Raw genomic sequence first — 18,823 nt, 5'->3', positions numbered from 1 at the left:
CTACAATCTGCATACAAAAGGTGTCTTAAAGCCGTTGTTACTTAAAAAAGCCTTTTATACAAAGTTTTATATACTTTTTAGTAGTTCAGTACTTTCTCCTTCAATCCATTGTTATTACACATAACACATTTTTCAGATTTCTTTTTTCTATGTTACGATTGTTTGGGTTTTAACCAAAATCTGTGTCAATTTCATGTCAAGGGCTCCTTTAGAAATATATTTACCAGGAAAAATCATGACGTGTTTAATCGTTAATTTACCCGCTGTATATTCATTTCTGCTGTTTCCTTTCAGATGCTTGCTGAAGAGAAGAGCATCTCTAGTAAGTATGCAGACGAGCGAGATCGTGCAGAGGCTGAGGCCAGAGAGAAGGAGACCAAGGCTCTGTCTTTGGCTAGAGCTCTGGAGGAAGCTCAAGAAGCCCGCGAGGAGTTCGAGAGAGCCAATAAAGCCCTTCGTGCTGAAATGGAGGATCTGGTCAGCTCTAAAGATGATGTGGGCAAAAATGTAAGTTCAGGAGTGTAAAGCACCAAACACCAAATGTCAATCCTAAACATTCCTTGCATTAGAAAATGAGATGGACTACACACTGCAATAAATGCATTTCTTACTTAGATTTTTGGCTTGTTTCTAGTCCAAATATCTAAAAAGTCTAAAATCAAGATGCATTTTTCTAGACAAGCAAACAATATTGTTTTGTTTTGAGAAATACTATGTCAAAATGAAGTCAGTTTTTCCTTAAAACATGCTAAATATTCTACCAATGGGGTAAGCAAAATAATTTTGTTTTTCGTTTTGACATAAGATTGTTTTGCTCACCCCATTCACATCATTTTGCTTGTTTTAAAGAAGAAATCACTTAATTTTTGCTATATTATTTCTTAAAATAAGACTTGTTTTGCTTGTCTAGAAAAAGCTTTTTTATTTAGGACTCTTTAGATATTTGGACTAGAGACAAGACAAAAATATCAAAAGTAATAAAAGCCATAAAGGTGAAGTCAGAATTATTAGTCCCCCTTTGATTTTGATTTTCTTTTTTAAGTATTTTCCAAATAATGTTTAACAGAGCAAGGACATTTTTACAGTATGTCCAATAATATTTTTTCTTTTGGAAAAAGTTTAGTTTGTTTTATTTCGGCTAGAATAAAAGCAGTTTTTTTTTTTTAAAAACATTTTAAGGTCCAAATTATTAGCCCCTTTTTTTTCGATAGTCTACAGAACAAACCATTGTTAAATAATAACTTGCCTAATTACCTTCTTATGTTATCTTGAAAAATATCTAGTCAAATATTATTTACTGTCATCATGGCAAAGATAAAATAAATCAGTGATTAGAAATGAGTTATTAAAACTATTATGTTTAGAAATGTGTTTAAAAAAAATCTTCTTTCCGTTAAACAGAAATTGGGAAAAAAAATTAACAGGGGGCTAATTATTTAGGGGAGCTAATAATTCTGACTTTAACTGTATATATACCATAAATGGATATTAGAGAACAGCAGGGCTTAATTTGTGCCGGAACACGGTGGATCCGGATCCGGCACCTCTGAAATCTGATCACATTTTAGTGATCCCCCTCCTCTACTGCCCTCCTCCCCTGTCCGCTGTTCACTTTCACTTTCTTCCGCGACTCCCCAACCCTCTTTACTTTCGTTTGCAACACCCCTCCGCCATCCAACGGCCCACCATAATCCTTATCCCCCCCCTTTAAATTTTGTCCGCGCCAAACTTTCGTGCGTGCCACCTCTACATCCTCGGATAACATACCGGAACAGTTACTCATTTACAGTAAGACATAGTTTCCTGTGTTAAATTATATTTGTACATATTTTTTTTGTGTTTGTCTTTTTAAGCACACACCCAATTCCCAGAGTGTCCTTATTCACACCTCAGATTGTGTGTACAGAAGCTGCTCAGGGAACAGCATCAGTTTTCTTTATGGAGCATGTTCGACGGTCATGTAACGATAACATAATCTGACCAATTTAATGGTTTACATAGGAAGGATGATGGCGCATGACCTTAAAGGAAAGGAATTAATTGTGGCAGTTTTCATAAAAAAATGTTTTTCGTGTTTTTATAATCATTGGAAGCCGAAATAAAAACACAAAAGCAATGATTCTTTATCAACATTCATCCACTCTTCCCTAATGCTGGAAAAAGCAGAACTGCAATGCAAAGACTGTTTAAACCCATACCTGCCAATACTCCTGTTTTTCCCGGGAGTCTCCCGTATTTAAGTCTGTATACTGTCCCGCCATCCTCCCGTTTTGTTATTTCTCTTGGCAAACTCCCGTAATTTCAACTAGGCATTGATCATCTTCTGTGGGGGCGGAGTTTAGACACAATATTACATAATACAGTGGTCCATTCCACAGTCTGTCATTTGGCACATTGGCTTCAATATAAACTGCTTCTTGACTGTCAAGAAACCATTAAGTTTTGATTTAGTATAATGATAAGTTTTTATAGGATAATGACCTCTTATACTAGAAAATGAAGGGGTTCTAAGTTCATAAACATGTTAATGTAAGAGATATTTCAATCAAACTCATTTCATAATTTCAGGTGCATGAGCTTGAGAAGTCAAAACGTGGCTTGGAGGCTCAAGTCGAAGAGATGAAGACACAGCTGGAAGAGCTGGAGGATGAACTACAGGCTGCAGAAGATGCCAAACTGCGTCTGGAAGTGAACATGCAGGCTTTGAAGGCCCAGTTTGAGCGGGATCTCCAGGGCAGAGATGAGCAAGGAGAGGAGAAGAAGAGGCAGCTGGTCAAACAGGTGCAGTAGCTCTTTATTACCCATACTGCGATATCCAGTTATATAAGTGTTTAAATTGACTTCCTCACCAACAGGTGCGTGAGTTGGAAACTGAACTTGAAGATGAGCGCAAGCAAAGGACTGTACTTGCTGCTTCCAAGAAGAAGATGGAGGGAGACCTAAAGGACCTTGAGGGACAGATTGAGACGTCTAACAAGGGCCGAGACGAGGCCATCAAGCAGCTCCGCAAGCTCCAGGTCAAAACATTTTATGAACAGATTAAAGGTGCAGTATGTAGGATAGCCTAGTGGTTGAACTCGATATTGCAGTCCAAATTCAAAATATGAGAGGGCCCATCTGACAATGACCAAAGTCCCTAAGCTCTGCATTATGTTTAAATTGGGGAACATTAAATTCTCCAAAATTGCTTGCCAAGATTACTATTAAATTTCATATTAGGATTTAACAACTGTCTATTTAGTTTCATTTCTAAACATTTGAATCACACAAAATCTGAAGAAACTCATGCCTGGTCCGAGCCCCTCCTCCAGAACATCGTCAGTCTATAGCGATTGATGATTTGCTCCTGTAATAGAAGGCGGGGTTTAATTTGTCATATTGACTGTTACACTTTCCCCCATTCAAAACTATACCAGTGACATGTCTTGTATATTCTAAAGTCTTTGCAATCACTCAACAGGAGCGAGCGTGCCTGACGATCGAGCCTTACAATATAAGCTGCTCAATCAATGTTTACATTTGTAATATTTATATTATTTGCTAATTAAAACCACCTCATGTGGATTTATATAACCTCTGATTGACCTAGTGGTTGAACTAGGTATTACTGTCCAAAATCAAAATATTGGAGAGGGTTTTTTTTTCACCAGTCCCCTCTGACAATGACCAAAGTCCCTTTAAAGCAAGTCATTTCTCATTAGACGGCCATCTTTGAAACACCTTTCGGCCAGTATGTAAGTTTACTATCCCTATTAAATTAAATTTACTATTAAATTTCATATTAGGATTCACCAAAAAATGAAACAACAGCTGTCTCTTTAGTTTCATTTCTAACTGTTAGAATCACACCAAATCTGAACAAACTCATGTCTTGTCCGAGCCCCTCCCCCGGAGAATCATCAGTTTATAGCGATCTATGATTGGCTCTTGTACTAGAAGACGGGGCTTCATTCGCCATATTGACCGTTACACTTTTCCCCATTCAAAACTATACCAGTGACATGTCTTTTTCTTTCTAAAGTCTTTGCAATGACTCAACACAAATGCAGGTTGCCAGATTGATGACACAAACAGGATCAAGCGCCAGAAAATTGTCAGTCTATAGCTATCGCTGATTGGCTCCTGTACTAGAAGGCGGGGTTTCATTCGGCATATTGACCGTTACACTTTTCCCAATTCAAAAGTATACCAGTGACATGTCTTGTGCTTTCTATAGTCTTTGCAATGACTCGACAGATGTAGGTTGCCAGATTGATGACTCAAACAGGAGCCAGCGTGCCTGACGATCGAGCCTTACAATACAAGCTGCTCAATCAATGTTTACATTTGTAATATTTATATTACTTGCTAATTAGAGCCACCTCATGTGAACTCTGAATTTGTGTCTCATGTCGGAGGTTGCTATTGTCCTCTGGATGCCACATTTTTGGCCATTCCACATATATTGAGGCAACCATCACACATTAAATATGCTGTGTTTTCCACTAAGGCAACTCGGGAGCTGAAATATAGTTGGGTAAACTGGCAGTGGGCAGGTTATAGAGACAAACAAAGACATTCTGACATGGAAAGCACATTTTCATAGGAGAATAACTGACTTTAGCATTATTGAGGATGTTCACTTAGCGTGTTTCTTAAATATCTCCAAATTTGTTAAGGTATTTTTATACTTTAGAAGAGTCAAAAACTTACATACAGCACCTTTAATGTATTGAGTGTATAATTGTGATTTGTTTAGTACTTATTTTAGTGTGTTTTTATAACTTAGGCTCAAATGAAAGACTTCCAAAGAGAGCTGGATGATGCTCATGCTGCCAGGGAAGAGGTTTTATCCAGTGCCAAGGAGAACGAAAGGAAGGCCAAGACTCTGGAGGCTGAACTTCTACAGCTGCAAGAGGTGAGCTTTATGTGAATAGAAGGTATGCACGTGACGTTACATCCATTGGGTGTCAACATACGTATACAGCCTGAAAACACATATATAAATGTGAAATTAGGCTTATATATGTTATATACTAAAAGGGTTAGTTCACCAAAGACTTAAATTTTGTTAATCGTCCTCATTTCTTTCCAATGCCCTGAAACTTTTGTTCATCTTCGGAACACAAATAATGATATTTTAGATTATTGTAATTTTAGAGCTCCCTCATCCTCCATAGAAAGTAATGAGATTTTCAGGTCCAGAAAAGGAAACTAAAGTATTGTCAGAACATCCCGTGTGGCTTTAGTGGTTCAACTGTAATCATATGAAGCTCCAAGAACTATTTTGTGAACCAAAAAACTGTAAACACAATTTTATTTGCCTTGTTTTGTGCTGAAGCAAAATTCTATATTCTGAAGAACGTTGTAAACCTGTAACCACTTACATCCATAGTAGGAAAAAAAGTGATTTCCAACATTCTTCAAAATATCTTCTTTTGTTTCCATTAGAGGAAAGCAAGGTTATTAAAGCTTTGCGTTTTTAAATGAGTTTTTATTTCGATACTAGTGCAGTTTTAGTTTAGGCTTGCTTTGTTTCATCTATGTTTTATTTATTTTAGTTAAGTTGATTTTGTGAACACATTTCTATGTTGTTTTTTATGTATAACTTCAGTTTTAGTTTAAGTAATTCTTCTTCATCAGTTAAGTTAACAGAACATGTCCAGTGTTAACCAGAGCAAAGTTTAGTGTTTGCATAGTTTACATTAACTCTCGTGCAAATCTCTTGGTGATAAAAATAAAATGTTGGAATAAAACTGTTTGAACAAACACTGAATCGAAAACCACACAGATGCAACTTACACAAAGAAAAGTAAACATGTGGAAGAATTCTTCATATTAAACTTCTTTATATTAAATTCTTCATATTAAATCTCATATATGTAGTTGGCAAGGAAGATTTGTTTCTTCTGTTTGTCTGTAACAGCACATTTACAGGTGTTTGCATCAGATTTTCCACCACAAAATGGCCACTTTAATTCTGAAAACAAGCTAATTATAATTTTATTTCAGTTAGTTTTTCAGTGACTGTTTTCAGTTAGTTTTAGTTTTTTAATTTATTGTAATTTTTTTGTTTCAAATCACTTTTATTGTCACATCATCTGCAGCACGTGTCTTATGATGAGTGAAAAACTTAGGTGCTGGCTCCAGACAGTGCAAAATACAGACTTAGTAGGTTATTGCACACTGAATCTGAAATTTTCGTCCGTAATTTTCGCACGTTAAAAAATAAATTCGATCTCACGTTGTGTGAATTGTTCTGACACACTGCCACCAAAACTTTTGTCCATTATAAAAATTCGAACTGGGTCATTTTTTTTTCTGCTTTTCACATCCAAAAAAGTGCTTTGAGAGATGTTTTGACAGTTCAGAGCCACCGTACAAGCGAAAAGCTAAATACAGAATGCCGCCATTTGAGCTACAGATAACTTTATGACAAACACAGTGCATAAAATAAAGACAGAGCTGTGGTGGACAGCTATATGCTGGATTCAGTGACTGGCACACCTCTCCCCTGCTGGAGATACGCTGCAGGTACTGGCAGTTTCTGTTTAGGATTTGTTTACATTCGTGAATGTGTGAAGTATCACAAGCAATGTATCAAAATTCCACTGATTTCCGGAAATAAACTTTGCATTTCGAGATGATCATAGTTGCGCAGCTCTTTGATAATGAGCTGATCTCACTTTTCTCTCTATGTAGGCTAGGATTAAATGAACACAATATGTAGCATATTCCTCTTTCTGTTTCTACTTTGTAGAAGAGAGCAGAACAAGGTATCACTACTTGAACTGACTGAGAAATGTTTTGCGTTTTTCAGAATGTAATAATTGCACATTGGATTCAGTGGTTTGTTTACATGATGAATTTTTCGCATATGACTACGAAAAGAAATGCATACGAAAATTCAAACCTTTACTCCAAAAACAAAACAATATACTGTTAGCAATGTTGACAATAAGTATGTAAAAGACAATAAATACGTTAAGAAAAACACACATTACACACATGTAGGCACAGATAGACAAGTACACAGTCAAAAAGGTGTATGCATAGTTTTTATTTTAGTCAATGCCATTTTCTGACCAATAGTTTTAGTAGTTTTAGTTCTGTTTACTAAAAAAACCTTGGAGGAAAGAAATTCAAACAGGTTTATAACAAGCTGAGGGTTAACAGTGACAGAATTCTCATGTTTTAAGGGTGAACTATCCCTTTAAGAAGAAATTCAAGTACATAATAAGTTTCAGTTGAATAAACTAATTTCCCAGTGATGGGGTGCAGCTGGACGGGCATCTGCTGCGAAAAACATGTGCTGGATAAGTTGGCGGTTCATTCTGCTGTGGCGCCCCCGGATTAATAAAGGGACTAAGCCGAAAAGAAAATGAATGAATGAATAAACTAAATTGATCGTAATATGTGTGTGCATGTGAGAGTGTATGGGTGTTTCCCAGTACTGGGTTGCAGCTGGAAGAGCATCCATTGTGTAAAACATATGCTGAATATGTTGACGGTTCATTCTGCTGTGGTGACCCTTGATGAATAAAGGGACTGAGTCGAAGAAAAATGAATAAATGAGTTTTAGGGGGTTTTCAGAAAAGATTGTAAGACTTCAAATTCTTTAAATGCAGGACCTGGCCGCAGCTGAGAGGGCTAAAAAGCAAGTTGAAGCTGAGAGAGATGAACTGGCTGATGAGTTGGCCAGCAACGCATCTGGAAAGTGAGTATGACAACATAATATCACTGAAATATTTTAATCCTGCAGAATTCATTATAATCCTCTGATATATTGACTTCCATTGAAAAACATTTAGTTCACTGTTACAATTAATGGTAGGCATACTTTAGTTCGACTGTTTGTACAGGAACAGAGAGTAGTTCTAGACTTAGATATTGCACTGTTTAGACATACCAGCAGCATTTATGTACTGAAATATTACCACAGAAATGTCGGTAATCGGATTGAAACTAATATGTGGTTTGACTGAACCTCAAAGGTCTGCCCTGTCTGATGAGAAGAGACGGCTTGAAGCCAAGATCCAGCAGCTGGAGGAGGAGCTGGAGGAGGAGCAAGGCAACATGGAGATGCTCAATGACAGGCTGAGGAAGAGCGCACAGCAGGTACATGTGTTACAGTACATGGGACAGATATTAACATTAGGGATATTTTTTGGGAACAATAGGGAATTTTTAACCTGTTGTGAATTGATGTAGAGATAGACCAGGAGACTTTTTGGATATCTTCAAAGCAGAATTCTTTAATGAGAACATGCAGTTGCTTTATTAATCATCGGAAAAATCTAAAACAGAGCAGCTTTGCACTCAATTTAAATACATTTTAGGGGACAGTGATACAAATCTAAACAAAGCATGCAAATGAAGTACTGGAGTCAGATAGATACACATTTAAAAATGACTGTAAAGACTACTTATTTGAATTGAGTTGAAACAACACAAATTCTTAAGGTTTTTTGGGGGACAACTTCATTGTTTTAAGTTCAATCCACCTAAATTTGTAAAAACTAATAAGTTAACTTAATTCCTTCATGTTGTCCCAACACAATTCTATTGTGTGGAACCCAGCATTTTTTACAGTGTAAACGGCATTTCCCTTGTCCTAATCTCATCAACATTAAAGTACCAATCCAGGTGCATATAGTAGGTGTTAATCAGTCATTTGGGTTCCTGCGTGTTAGTCAGGAAATGCATAAAAGACCATAGGTTAAATGTCTCCAATACTTGTCCTGCTAGAGTTTTGAAAGTTATATTTCTAAAAAACCAACAGAAAATGATTTATACTGTTGTTAATTTGGAACTACTATATATATATATATATATATATATATATATATATATATATATATATATATATATATATATTAGTTATTATTATTTTATTATCCACAGACCAATGCCAACAACCTATAACCCTTTAGATTTGGAGGCTGATATATTGGCCGGTAAATATGAATATTAAAGATAAAAAATGTTCTGCGTGATTACAAGAACTAAAGGCAAACACGTATAGCAAACAATTCTGAATGTTAATAATTAACTATTGTTTCCACTATTGTTCAAACTTCTTTTATATAAATATCATGAGTAAATAAAGCAACAAAGTTAAATCAAAATACCAGTAAAATAATAAAAAATTGACAGGCAGCGAGGATGTGAAGTGGTTCAACCAGCTGAAATAATACGTAATTTTTTGGCCTAAAGATATTGACTTAACCCTTGTGTACTGTTCATATTTCTATTGTTTTTATACAGAGATCAACAGTCAAAATGACACATTTACCTCCTCCCAACAAGGAAAACCACCAACAATGAAGATTGCATGAATATACGTATCATAGCTTTGCAATTCATAAACATCATTATAATGGAAGTCAATAGGGCCAAAACTACCACAAACCTAATGAAAGGGTAGTAAATATGCCCAGAGTGTATTGTTGAATTTTTGAAAATTTTCAAAGCATTTTTTCAAAATATGTGTCAAAATAAGATTGGTTACCAAAAATCATCCCATTTGCTGAAACACAGAGAAACATTGTGGTCAAATTAAGACTCAAAATCACCCCAGAGTGGATGAAAACATCCCAAAAAGCTCACAACACAAGGGTTTATTTTGTTATCAGATCGCTGGCCATAATATTAAAAATAACATTAATTGGCCGATATTGACATGGCTTCAAATTTATTATTCATCCCTAATTAATATTATAAATAAATTATTCAATTAGGAAAAATATTACACTTAAATCCATATTCTGATGTCAGGTTTGTATACATATGTCTTTAATCTTTGGTCTCAAATGGCAGTATTTCCTTATAGGATATTTTGGAGTTCCTAGTGCCTAAATTAATTACCTCTTTACTATTTTTGTTTAAAAATGTTTCCCCATTTAGTATTTGCTCTAATTTTGCTTTTAAGAAAATTATGTTTTTGCAAGTTTAACTTAAACTTTATCTCTAAAATGAATAAATGAATGAATAAAAAAAAACTCCTGGAATACTCCTGGTATTCCCCTGGACCCCTTTTTAAAATAATTATTTATTTCAGAGATATTGTTTTTATAGCTGTCATTTATTTTTCCTCAGCACTAGCACACAATCTAAATATGTTTTAAAAAATGGCACATATAGACATGAGTACAGTGGTTATATTCACTGGAAATGCCATTGTAGAAACTTTGTGTCATTTGTATGAAAACCCATCTCATTTCCTCGAACGTTTTCTTCATCCTTCAGGTCGACCAGCTCACCAACGAGCTGCAGGCCGAGCGCACCACATCCCAAAAGAACGAGAGCGCCAGACAGCTGATGGAGAGGCAGAATAAAGAGCTGAAGGCTAAACTGCAGGAGATGGAGAACCAAGTCAAATCCAAATTTAAGTCTTCCATCTCAGCTCTCGAAGCCAAAGTGGCACAGCTTGAGGAGCAACTTGAGCAGGAGAGCAGGCAAGTACATTTCAAAATGGGGCATGTGGATATCACATAAAAAATTATGGTAATACTTTAGTTTAAGAAACAATTCACACCATTTACTACTGGCTTATTACCTGCTATTGTTAAAATATTCACTGTTTATTAGCACTTATAAACTAGGATCTTATTTTACATATCTAATTCCAATACCTAAACCCAACTACTACCTTACTAACTATCAATAGGCAGCCAATTAATAGTTTATTATGCTAAAAGTCTTATTTAATAGTTTGTTAAGAGCATGATTAAATTAATGTGTGACCAATTTTATGTATAATTAAGATATACATATTTTATGTATATATAAGATTGATATATATATATATATATATATATATATATATATATATATATATATATATATATATATATATATATATACATAGATATATATGTCACTGTATTGTCCCTTTACTCAAAGCTGATTGGTCCAGTTTGGGCCTACAAATCTGTAAGCCGCAATAAACGTTTCGGAGCAGGTTAGCCACGTAGCACAAGTTACCTTAGTGATGAAACCTGATCAAAATTGACCTTTTTGAACCTGAAAACTGAGTGTTTGGTCAAACTAAACACAAACTTATCTGGGTAAAGTCCAAACCTGCTTTGTCTAACAGGTCTCACGTGCCTCAGATGACTGCATAATGTATTGTATCTTATTGTATCAGTTTTATTTGGTCTTATTTGGTGCAGTGACTGATGTTTTCTTTTAACACAGAGATAAGCAGAACACAGCCAAAGCAGTTCGCCAGAAGGACAAGAAACTGAAGGAGATGATTACCCAAGTGGAGGATGAACGAAAACAAGCTGAACAATACAAAGACCAGGTTAGCAAGACGAAAGCTATATTCTCTTTGAGGCCTGTTGTGCAAAACTAACGTGGACTAACCATGTTCCGTACACTTTTCACTATTCAGTGCACTCAAACGACCACTCCATCATTGAAAGCCAGATAAGCATGTTTGTGTGATCATTCTCTGCGTGAATACCTATTGCATAATCCAAATTTTGATTGATGTCTTTTGGACCAGTAGTTTTTGGGAAAAAATGGGAAAAGTACCACCTCCGCATGTGTACGGAAGATGATACTGTAGGTAGTAGTAGTAGTAAAACTTTATTGTCCTTGACAGGAAATTTGTTATGGGCATCGCCATATTGCTGCAGACATTCACTAAAACAAGCAATAAAAACAATACAAAATACAACAGTTACAAAATGTATAATGGTAATTAAGATAGACTCTTATTAAATAAACCCACTGATACAGGTACAAAGGATTTCTTATAACGGTTTAACCTGCACTTTGGGACTCTATATCTTCTACCAGAGGGAAGCAGTTCGTAATGAGGAAACAAAAAATGAGTTGGATCGTTTACAATCCTTTCCACCTGATTGAGGACACAATTCTCATATAAAACTCGAGGATTAAAATATTCATCGTGCCCAACAATTTTCCATGCTGTCTTTAAGAGATGCATCAATTTAGACTTACACTGAACAGATAGGTTGCCAAACCACACTGTGATACCATATCTAACAATGCTTTCAAGAACTGCTTTATAAAACAACATCATGAGTTTCTTGTTAACTCCAAAAAGACGCAACCTCCGCAAAAAATACAATCTCTGGTGTAAACGAGAACAAACCGACTCAATGTGTATTTTTCATGTGAAAGAACTGTCGATGTAAATGCCCAAGTACTTATAGGTTTCTGACTGAATAATAGGATGGTCATGTACAACCCCTTGACGATGGTCACCTATACATTTTGGGTCAAATACCATCTCTTCTGTTTTCTTAGTATTTATTTTTAGCTTATTTCTATCACACCACTCAACGAACTGACTAATTTCTGACTGATAGATAACACCAACATCATCATTCTCATAAAGTAAACTTAGTATGGCTGTGTCATCGAAACATTTAAAAATAAAATTCTGTGAATGCTTACTTGAACATTCATTTGTAAAAAGTGTAAAAAGAATAGGTGAACTGACACAGCCTTGTGGAACCCCAGTACTACCGCTCTTTTCATCTGAACAGATATTTTTAACCTTTACAACCTGAGTTCTGTTTGTTAAAAATGAGAGATACCATTTGCATATGCATGGGTTTATGTTCAGCTGTTCCATCTTCCCAATTAACAAATGTGGTTGGATCGTATTAAAAGCGTAACTAAAATCAATAAAAAGCAGCCGAGCATAAGCTTTAGGGTTATCTAAGTGCTTCAGAATCAAGTGCAAAATACTATTAACTGCATCTTCAGTACCCCTACCTTGCCTGTAGGTGAACTGTAGAGGATCTAAATTACTAGCAACCTCTAATTTTAACATGGACACAACACATTTCTCAAAACATTTCATAATAACAGATGTTACTGCCACCGGTCGAAAATCATTATCAGAGGGCCTCGCCAACTTAGGAACAGGTACAATTTGAGATTTTTTCCACAAACTAGGAACAATACCCGTGTCTAGGGATTTTTGAAATATGGGAACCCAAACTGGAGTCAGTTCATCAGCACAGCATTTAACTGTATATGGCAAAATTCCATCTGGACCTGCAGATTTATTTGAACCAATATGTTTAAAATAAAAATTTATCTGCTTAGGATCAATCAGAAGCCTATCATAAGTGACACCCCTAGAAGACATTACCTCAGAACTGTTTTCTGGGGTGTATTCACAATTCTCAAATCTTAAGAAAAGTTCATTTAACTCATTCACTTTCTGTGAGTCATTAAAAACAAAAACAGAGGGTGTAAAAGACTGCATATTGGACATAGATTTCATAGAGTACCACAGTTGTTTGGAATTAGACATATGTAGCTTATTCTCCAAGCATTGTTTATGTTTTATCCTAGCATCTCTTAATAATCCATTCAACTCCTTCTGAATAACTCTTAATCCTTGATGGTCATGATTACGAAAGGCCAACTTCTTCCTCTTAATACAGTCTTTGATGTCCTTTGTAATGTATGGTTTATTGTTGGAATAGATGACTATTTCCTTTTTTGGTATCACATTCTCAGTGCAGAAATTAATATAATCTGTTATTACCGTGACAGTTTCATCAATATCCTCGCTATGAAAAACTTCCCAGTCAGTAGAGAGAACACAGCCTTTCAAGGCTTCAACGCTGTCTTCTGACCAAACATTCACGTTCTTCACCACGGGTTTATGTCTCTTTAAAAGAGTCTTATACGTAGGAATTAGGAACACAGTATTGTGATCAGAGTTTGAAAGGGGAGGTCTTACCCTGGACATGTATGCCTCTTTGATGTTCCCATAACATTTGTCTAAAACATTTTTGTCCCTTGTATTGTCTTTAACATATTGATCATATCCAGAATGAACAGCATCCAATTTACAATGATTAAAATCACCAAGAATAAAAGCCGGCGCTCCTGGTGTCTGTTCAAGTTGGGCTTGAATACAGTCTCTTATAGTAGTGGCGGCTATAGCTGCCCTAAACGAAGGTGGAACATAAGTCACACAGATCAATATATTCCCGAATTCTCTTGGGAGGTAGAAAGGTCTCAAACTCAAGCATAAGAGCTCAATATCCACATTACATACTGTAGATTTTATTGTTATATGACTGCACCATCGCTCATTCACATATACGCAGATGCCACCTCCTCTGCTTTTCCCTGAGGCGGCAGATCTGTCAGCTCGAATAAGAGAAAAACCTTGTACCTCTATCAGCGAGCTCGGAATCTCCGGACGAAGCCAGGTTTCAGTCAGTGCCAGGAGACCCGCCTCTCGATATTCAAAGCAGGCTCTAGCTTTAATCCGCAGTTCATCTACCTTCTGTTGTAATGATCTGACTTTACTTAGAATGATTGCAGGTAACGGGGGTCTGCTTCCCCGTCGACGAAAACGCCGCCGGACGCCACCTCTGTGACCTCTTTTCCTATGGCATGTACTCGCCGTCACCCTGGTTCTCAAACAGTCGGGAAGGTTTGTTGGTGCATCATAGTCAGCTGACCGAAGCTGAAGCAAGTCCTCTCTTGTGTATACCATGATCGGGTCACTATTCGCTGTTGTGTGTGCGTAGCCGGCAGAAAACAGGTGCCCGATTATTAGCAGGCCAATAAAGAGCTCTACGAAAGTCATCATACTGTTGTTGCACCCAAAACTACCAAAAGTACCAGTGTACCACTAAAAAGATTTGAATAATTAAAATATACTAGTAAGTTTAAAAAAGTAATTACACAAAAAACGTCAGCAGCAACATGTGCCCGTGTCGCCAGCAGTGCAGCGCCACCGGAATTGAATTGACCCGGTTAAGGTGTTAAATTGTGTACCGTACAGGGTGCATAACTTCATTTATTGGCACAAACAGTTTTCAGTCATATTAAAAACCAATGTCACAATATACTATTATTGTGTTTAACTTGAAGTTAATGTTATATTTAATATCTTTTTATGAAAGCTTGAAATGATATACTTATACAATCATTTAATTTTTATATCAAGTTTATTTTATTACAGCATGACCATATAAAATATTAAAACATTAAATTCATGCAAATTAACGCTAGCTTGACAGACCTTTTATGAATATAAACATCATCACTGCACAAAGATTATCCAGTGTCAGCAGCCTGTCTCTCAGGCTCTCTGGCGGAGAGTTGCGCCATGTGTTTCAAAAGCATTTATTCAACAAAAGATCATTTATTTAACAATATGTTATAACTTAATATTCAATGTCAATGTCAATGTCAATTTTATTTCTATAGCACTATTTAACACAACCAGAGGTTGACCAATGTGCTGCACAGTACAAATCAAAACAGATAAAAACAAATGTATATATAAAATTATAAAATTATTGCTAAAACAGACACTTTTCACTGATAAAATGCCAAATCAAAGAGATAAGTTTTTAACCTAGATTTAAAAACAGACAGAGATGAAACAGATCTGATACAGAGGGGCAGAGCATTCCACAACCTAGGACCAGCTACTGCAAAAGCACGGTCACCTCTGCATTTCAGCCTCGACTTAGGTATGAATAACAGTCTCTGATTAAATTACCGAAGAGACCAACCAGGCTGATGCTCAATTAAAATGTCTGACAGATAAGAAGGTGCCAGGCCATTTAGAGATTTAAAAACCAAGAGCAGCATTTTAAAAGTGACTCGATAGTGCACAGGCAGCCAGTGCAGAGAGTGTAAAACTGGGGTAATGTGCTCATGTTTCTTGGTCCCTGTTAAAAGCCTCTGTTTCTGGCTAATCCCAAAGTATAATGAGTTACAATAGTCCAATCTAGTGGTGATAAAAGCATGGATTATTTTTTCAAAATTTTTTCTAGATAAAATAGATTTAACTGTTTTTAATAGTCGAAGCTGAAAGAAGCAGGATTTGACCACTGCATTTATCTGTTTGTCAAAGCTCAAGCCATCATCTAGGATAACACCAAGATTTTTTACCCAGGGCTTCATAGAAAAACTTGATTTTTCTAGATTAACTATCGGTGCTCTGGAAGAGTTTGACGGGTCGAACAAAATCATTTCACTCTTACTTTCATTAAAATCTAGAAAGTTCAAGGACAACCAGTCTTTCACATCCGACAAGCAGAGCATAAGGGTCTCTAGCCCATTTGAACGTTGTTTCAAAGGCAGGTAGATTTGGGTGTCATCTGCATAACAGTGAAAAGACACACCATGTTTTCGAAAAATAGAGCCCAGAGGAAACATATATAAGGAGAAAAGAATAGGGGCTAAAATAGATCCCTGGGGAACACTACATGACAAATGTGCTGCCTCAGATGAATGTTCTCCAATAGTGACTTTAAAACTGCGATTGGACAGATAGGATTTAAACTAATCCAGGGCACTTCCTTTTATCCCCACAACATGCTCCAAGCGGGCCAACAAGATGGCATGATCTACTGTGTCAAATGCAGCACTCAGATCTAACAGCACAAGCACCGCACAGTCCCCGGCATCGCCAGTAAGCAAAATATCATTTAAAACCTTAACAAGCGCGGTTTCGGTTGAATGATGCTTTTTGAAACCTGACTGAAAGACCTCAAAAATTTTGTGATCATCTAAAAATCTTTGCAGCTGCTGCAATACAACTTTTTCTAAGATCTTTGTGATAAAAGACAGATTTGAAATAGGTCTATAGTTGGTTAAAACAGATGGATCTAAATTTGGTTGCTTCAGCAGAGGATTTACAGTGGCAAGTTTTAAAACGTCAGGTACATTTCCAGTTTTAAAACATTGATTTACTAAAGCTACAATAAAAGGACCTACTGTGTTAAAAACTTGCTTTAAGAAATATGGTGGAAGAGCATCAGTGGAAGAACCAGACAGCTTTAACTGGCACACTATTTCTTTAAGCTGTGTAAGAGAGATTTGTTCAAACTGGCAGAAGACAGTAGAGCACACCGAACCAACAGAAGGATCAGAAACAGATGGTGAAATCCCCAGTCTAATATTACTAATCTTATTAATAAAAAACCTGAGAAACTCATCACACCTTGTTTTTGACCCATCTGGGAGCACACCAACAGTTGGATTCACAACATTATTAAAAATGGTAAAAAGAGTTTTTGGTCTATGGTAATTTGTGTCAATAATTGCCGCAAAATACCTTGATTTTGCTAATCTCATTTCCTTTTGAAATTTAAACAGTGAATCTTTTAATATTTCAAAGGAAATTTGGAGCTTATCCTTCTTCCACCGACGTTCCGCTCTCCTGCAAATCTGCCTTAAAGAGCGTATATTGTCATCAATCCAGGGCACTGATTTTAGTTTGGGTTTAAATAATCTAACAGGAGCCACTGAATCTAGAACATCCACACATGTGGAATTAAACTTGGACAAGAGCTCGGCTGCACTCAAGTCACATTGACTGACATCCACTGATTTAAAAGCATCACAAAAAGCTAAAGAAAAGGCTTCGGTGGTGGTGGAAGTGATTAAACGAGATTTACGCATAGGCTGTGTAATTTTAGGCACATTAAAAGCAGATGGAACAGAAAACATAACAGTTTTATGATCAGAGAATCCATTGTCAAGAACCTCAAGATCATTTAGTGAAAACCCATATGATAGCACAAGATCAAGTGTATGTCCCAGCTGGTGAGTTGGGACATTCGTATGTTGTTCTAGATCAAATGCATTGAGCAGAGTAAGAAATTCTTTTGCTAATGTATCACCTGTACAACAAACATGCACATTGAAATCACCAAGAATCAAGAGTTTGTCATATGTCAATGAAACATCCCCAGAAAGGCTGCAAACTCACTTAAAAAGTCTGTGTTATGCTTTGGAGGGCGGTATATTAAGGCAACCAAGAGTGTAACGTTCAACTCCAAGGTGAACAACTGCAACTCAAAACACTGATAGTTATTTGTCCTAATTTCATGGCAAGAGAAAGTGTCTTTGAACAAAGAGATCAAGCCTCTACCACGACCTGATTTACGAGGGGAGTTAAAACACAAGCAGTTCGGGGGTAACAGTTCAGAGAAAGAACTTTGATTTCCGGTGGTTAGCCAAGACTCCGTGATAAATAAAAAATCCAATTCGCACGACGTAAATAAGTCGTTAATAATAAAAGTCTTATTTACCACTGATCTGGCGTTTATCAGTCCCATCCTGGAACAAGGTAATAGATCAGAAGCGGACACATCAGACTGTCGTGCCCGGGGGAGTGTGCGAAGATGGTTCACACACACTCCTCCACGATGAACTCGGGGTGTAGCGAAAACAGGGAGCGGAACCTCTGCCGCCGGAGTCAGTGAAACATTCCACCTGCCGACTGGATCCAGGGACCGCCAGCGAATGAAGAAATCGCCAACCACACCCTTCCAAGTGAGGGCCCGAAATTGATGCGTCTCGCACTGCTGAACTAGATGCTGTTTCAACTTGACGGAAAAGCCACCTCTTTTGCCACGTTTCCTCCTGCGCTTCCTCGCTGGCAGGGGACATGACCATCGGCGAAGGTGGTTAGGTATCAGCATCGAAAAAGGAGGTGAATGATGTGAGCCATTTTTTTCTGAGGACCACAGCTCATTTCCACTCGGTCGAAAACTTAGTAAAGTTGATTTGTCATAAATCAGTAGAGACAGGCCGCACTGCGTAACATAAGAGATAAAACCAAGTATAAAATATAGACTTAAAAGTAAACTATGAGATCGACGGCAAGCCACAAACACCGGCGCCATCGCTCCACCGTTTTGTTGTTCGCTTCAGATGACAAATCCACTAGAGGGCGCTGTTTACATTTTTGTGAATTTTTACATTTTTGTGAAAAGTAATATTCATTTCATAAAGACTGTAATACTGTGTGATGCATAAATTAAATACAAATTCATATTGTCGTTGCTCTAAATATCTCCCTTCCAAA

The 18,823-nt window shown here is 36.8% G+C and overlaps 1 protein-coding gene across 3 annotated transcripts in view; it reads left to right on the top strand.

Annotated features, from left to right (window-relative positions):
- The window catches only part of myh11a (myosin, heavy chain 11a, smooth muscle), a 98,910-nt gene that overhangs the window by 70,982 nt on the left and 9,105 nt on the right, over nt 1-18,823 (top strand). For all 3 annotated transcript variants that reach the window (XM_056459504.1, XM_056459503.1, XM_056459505.1), the window contains 8 exons: nt 295-507; nt 2,569-2,781; nt 2,856-3,017; nt 4,769-4,897; nt 7,608-7,696; nt 7,974-8,097; nt 10,228-10,436; nt 11,179-11,287. In XM_056459504.1, the coding sequence (XP_056315479.1) occupies nt 295-507; nt 2,569-2,781; nt 2,856-3,017; nt 4,769-4,897; nt 7,608-7,696; nt 7,974-8,097; nt 10,228-10,436; nt 11,179-11,287 (1,248 nt within the window). The remainder of the gene's footprint in view (nt 1-294; nt 508-2,568; nt 2,782-2,855; nt 3,018-4,768; nt 4,898-7,607; nt 7,697-7,973; nt 8,098-10,227; nt 10,437-11,178; nt 11,288-18,823) is intronic.

This window comes from Danio aesculapii, chromosome 6, assembly GCF_903798145.1.
Source record: "Danio aesculapii chromosome 6, fDanAes4.1, whole genome shotgun sequence".
Taxonomy (NCBI): Eukaryota; Metazoa; Chordata; class Actinopteri; order Cypriniformes; family Danionidae; genus Danio; species Danio aesculapii.
The sequence above is the reverse complement of the archived record's forward strand: the minus strand, read 5'-3'. Positions and strand labels throughout refer to the sequence as shown.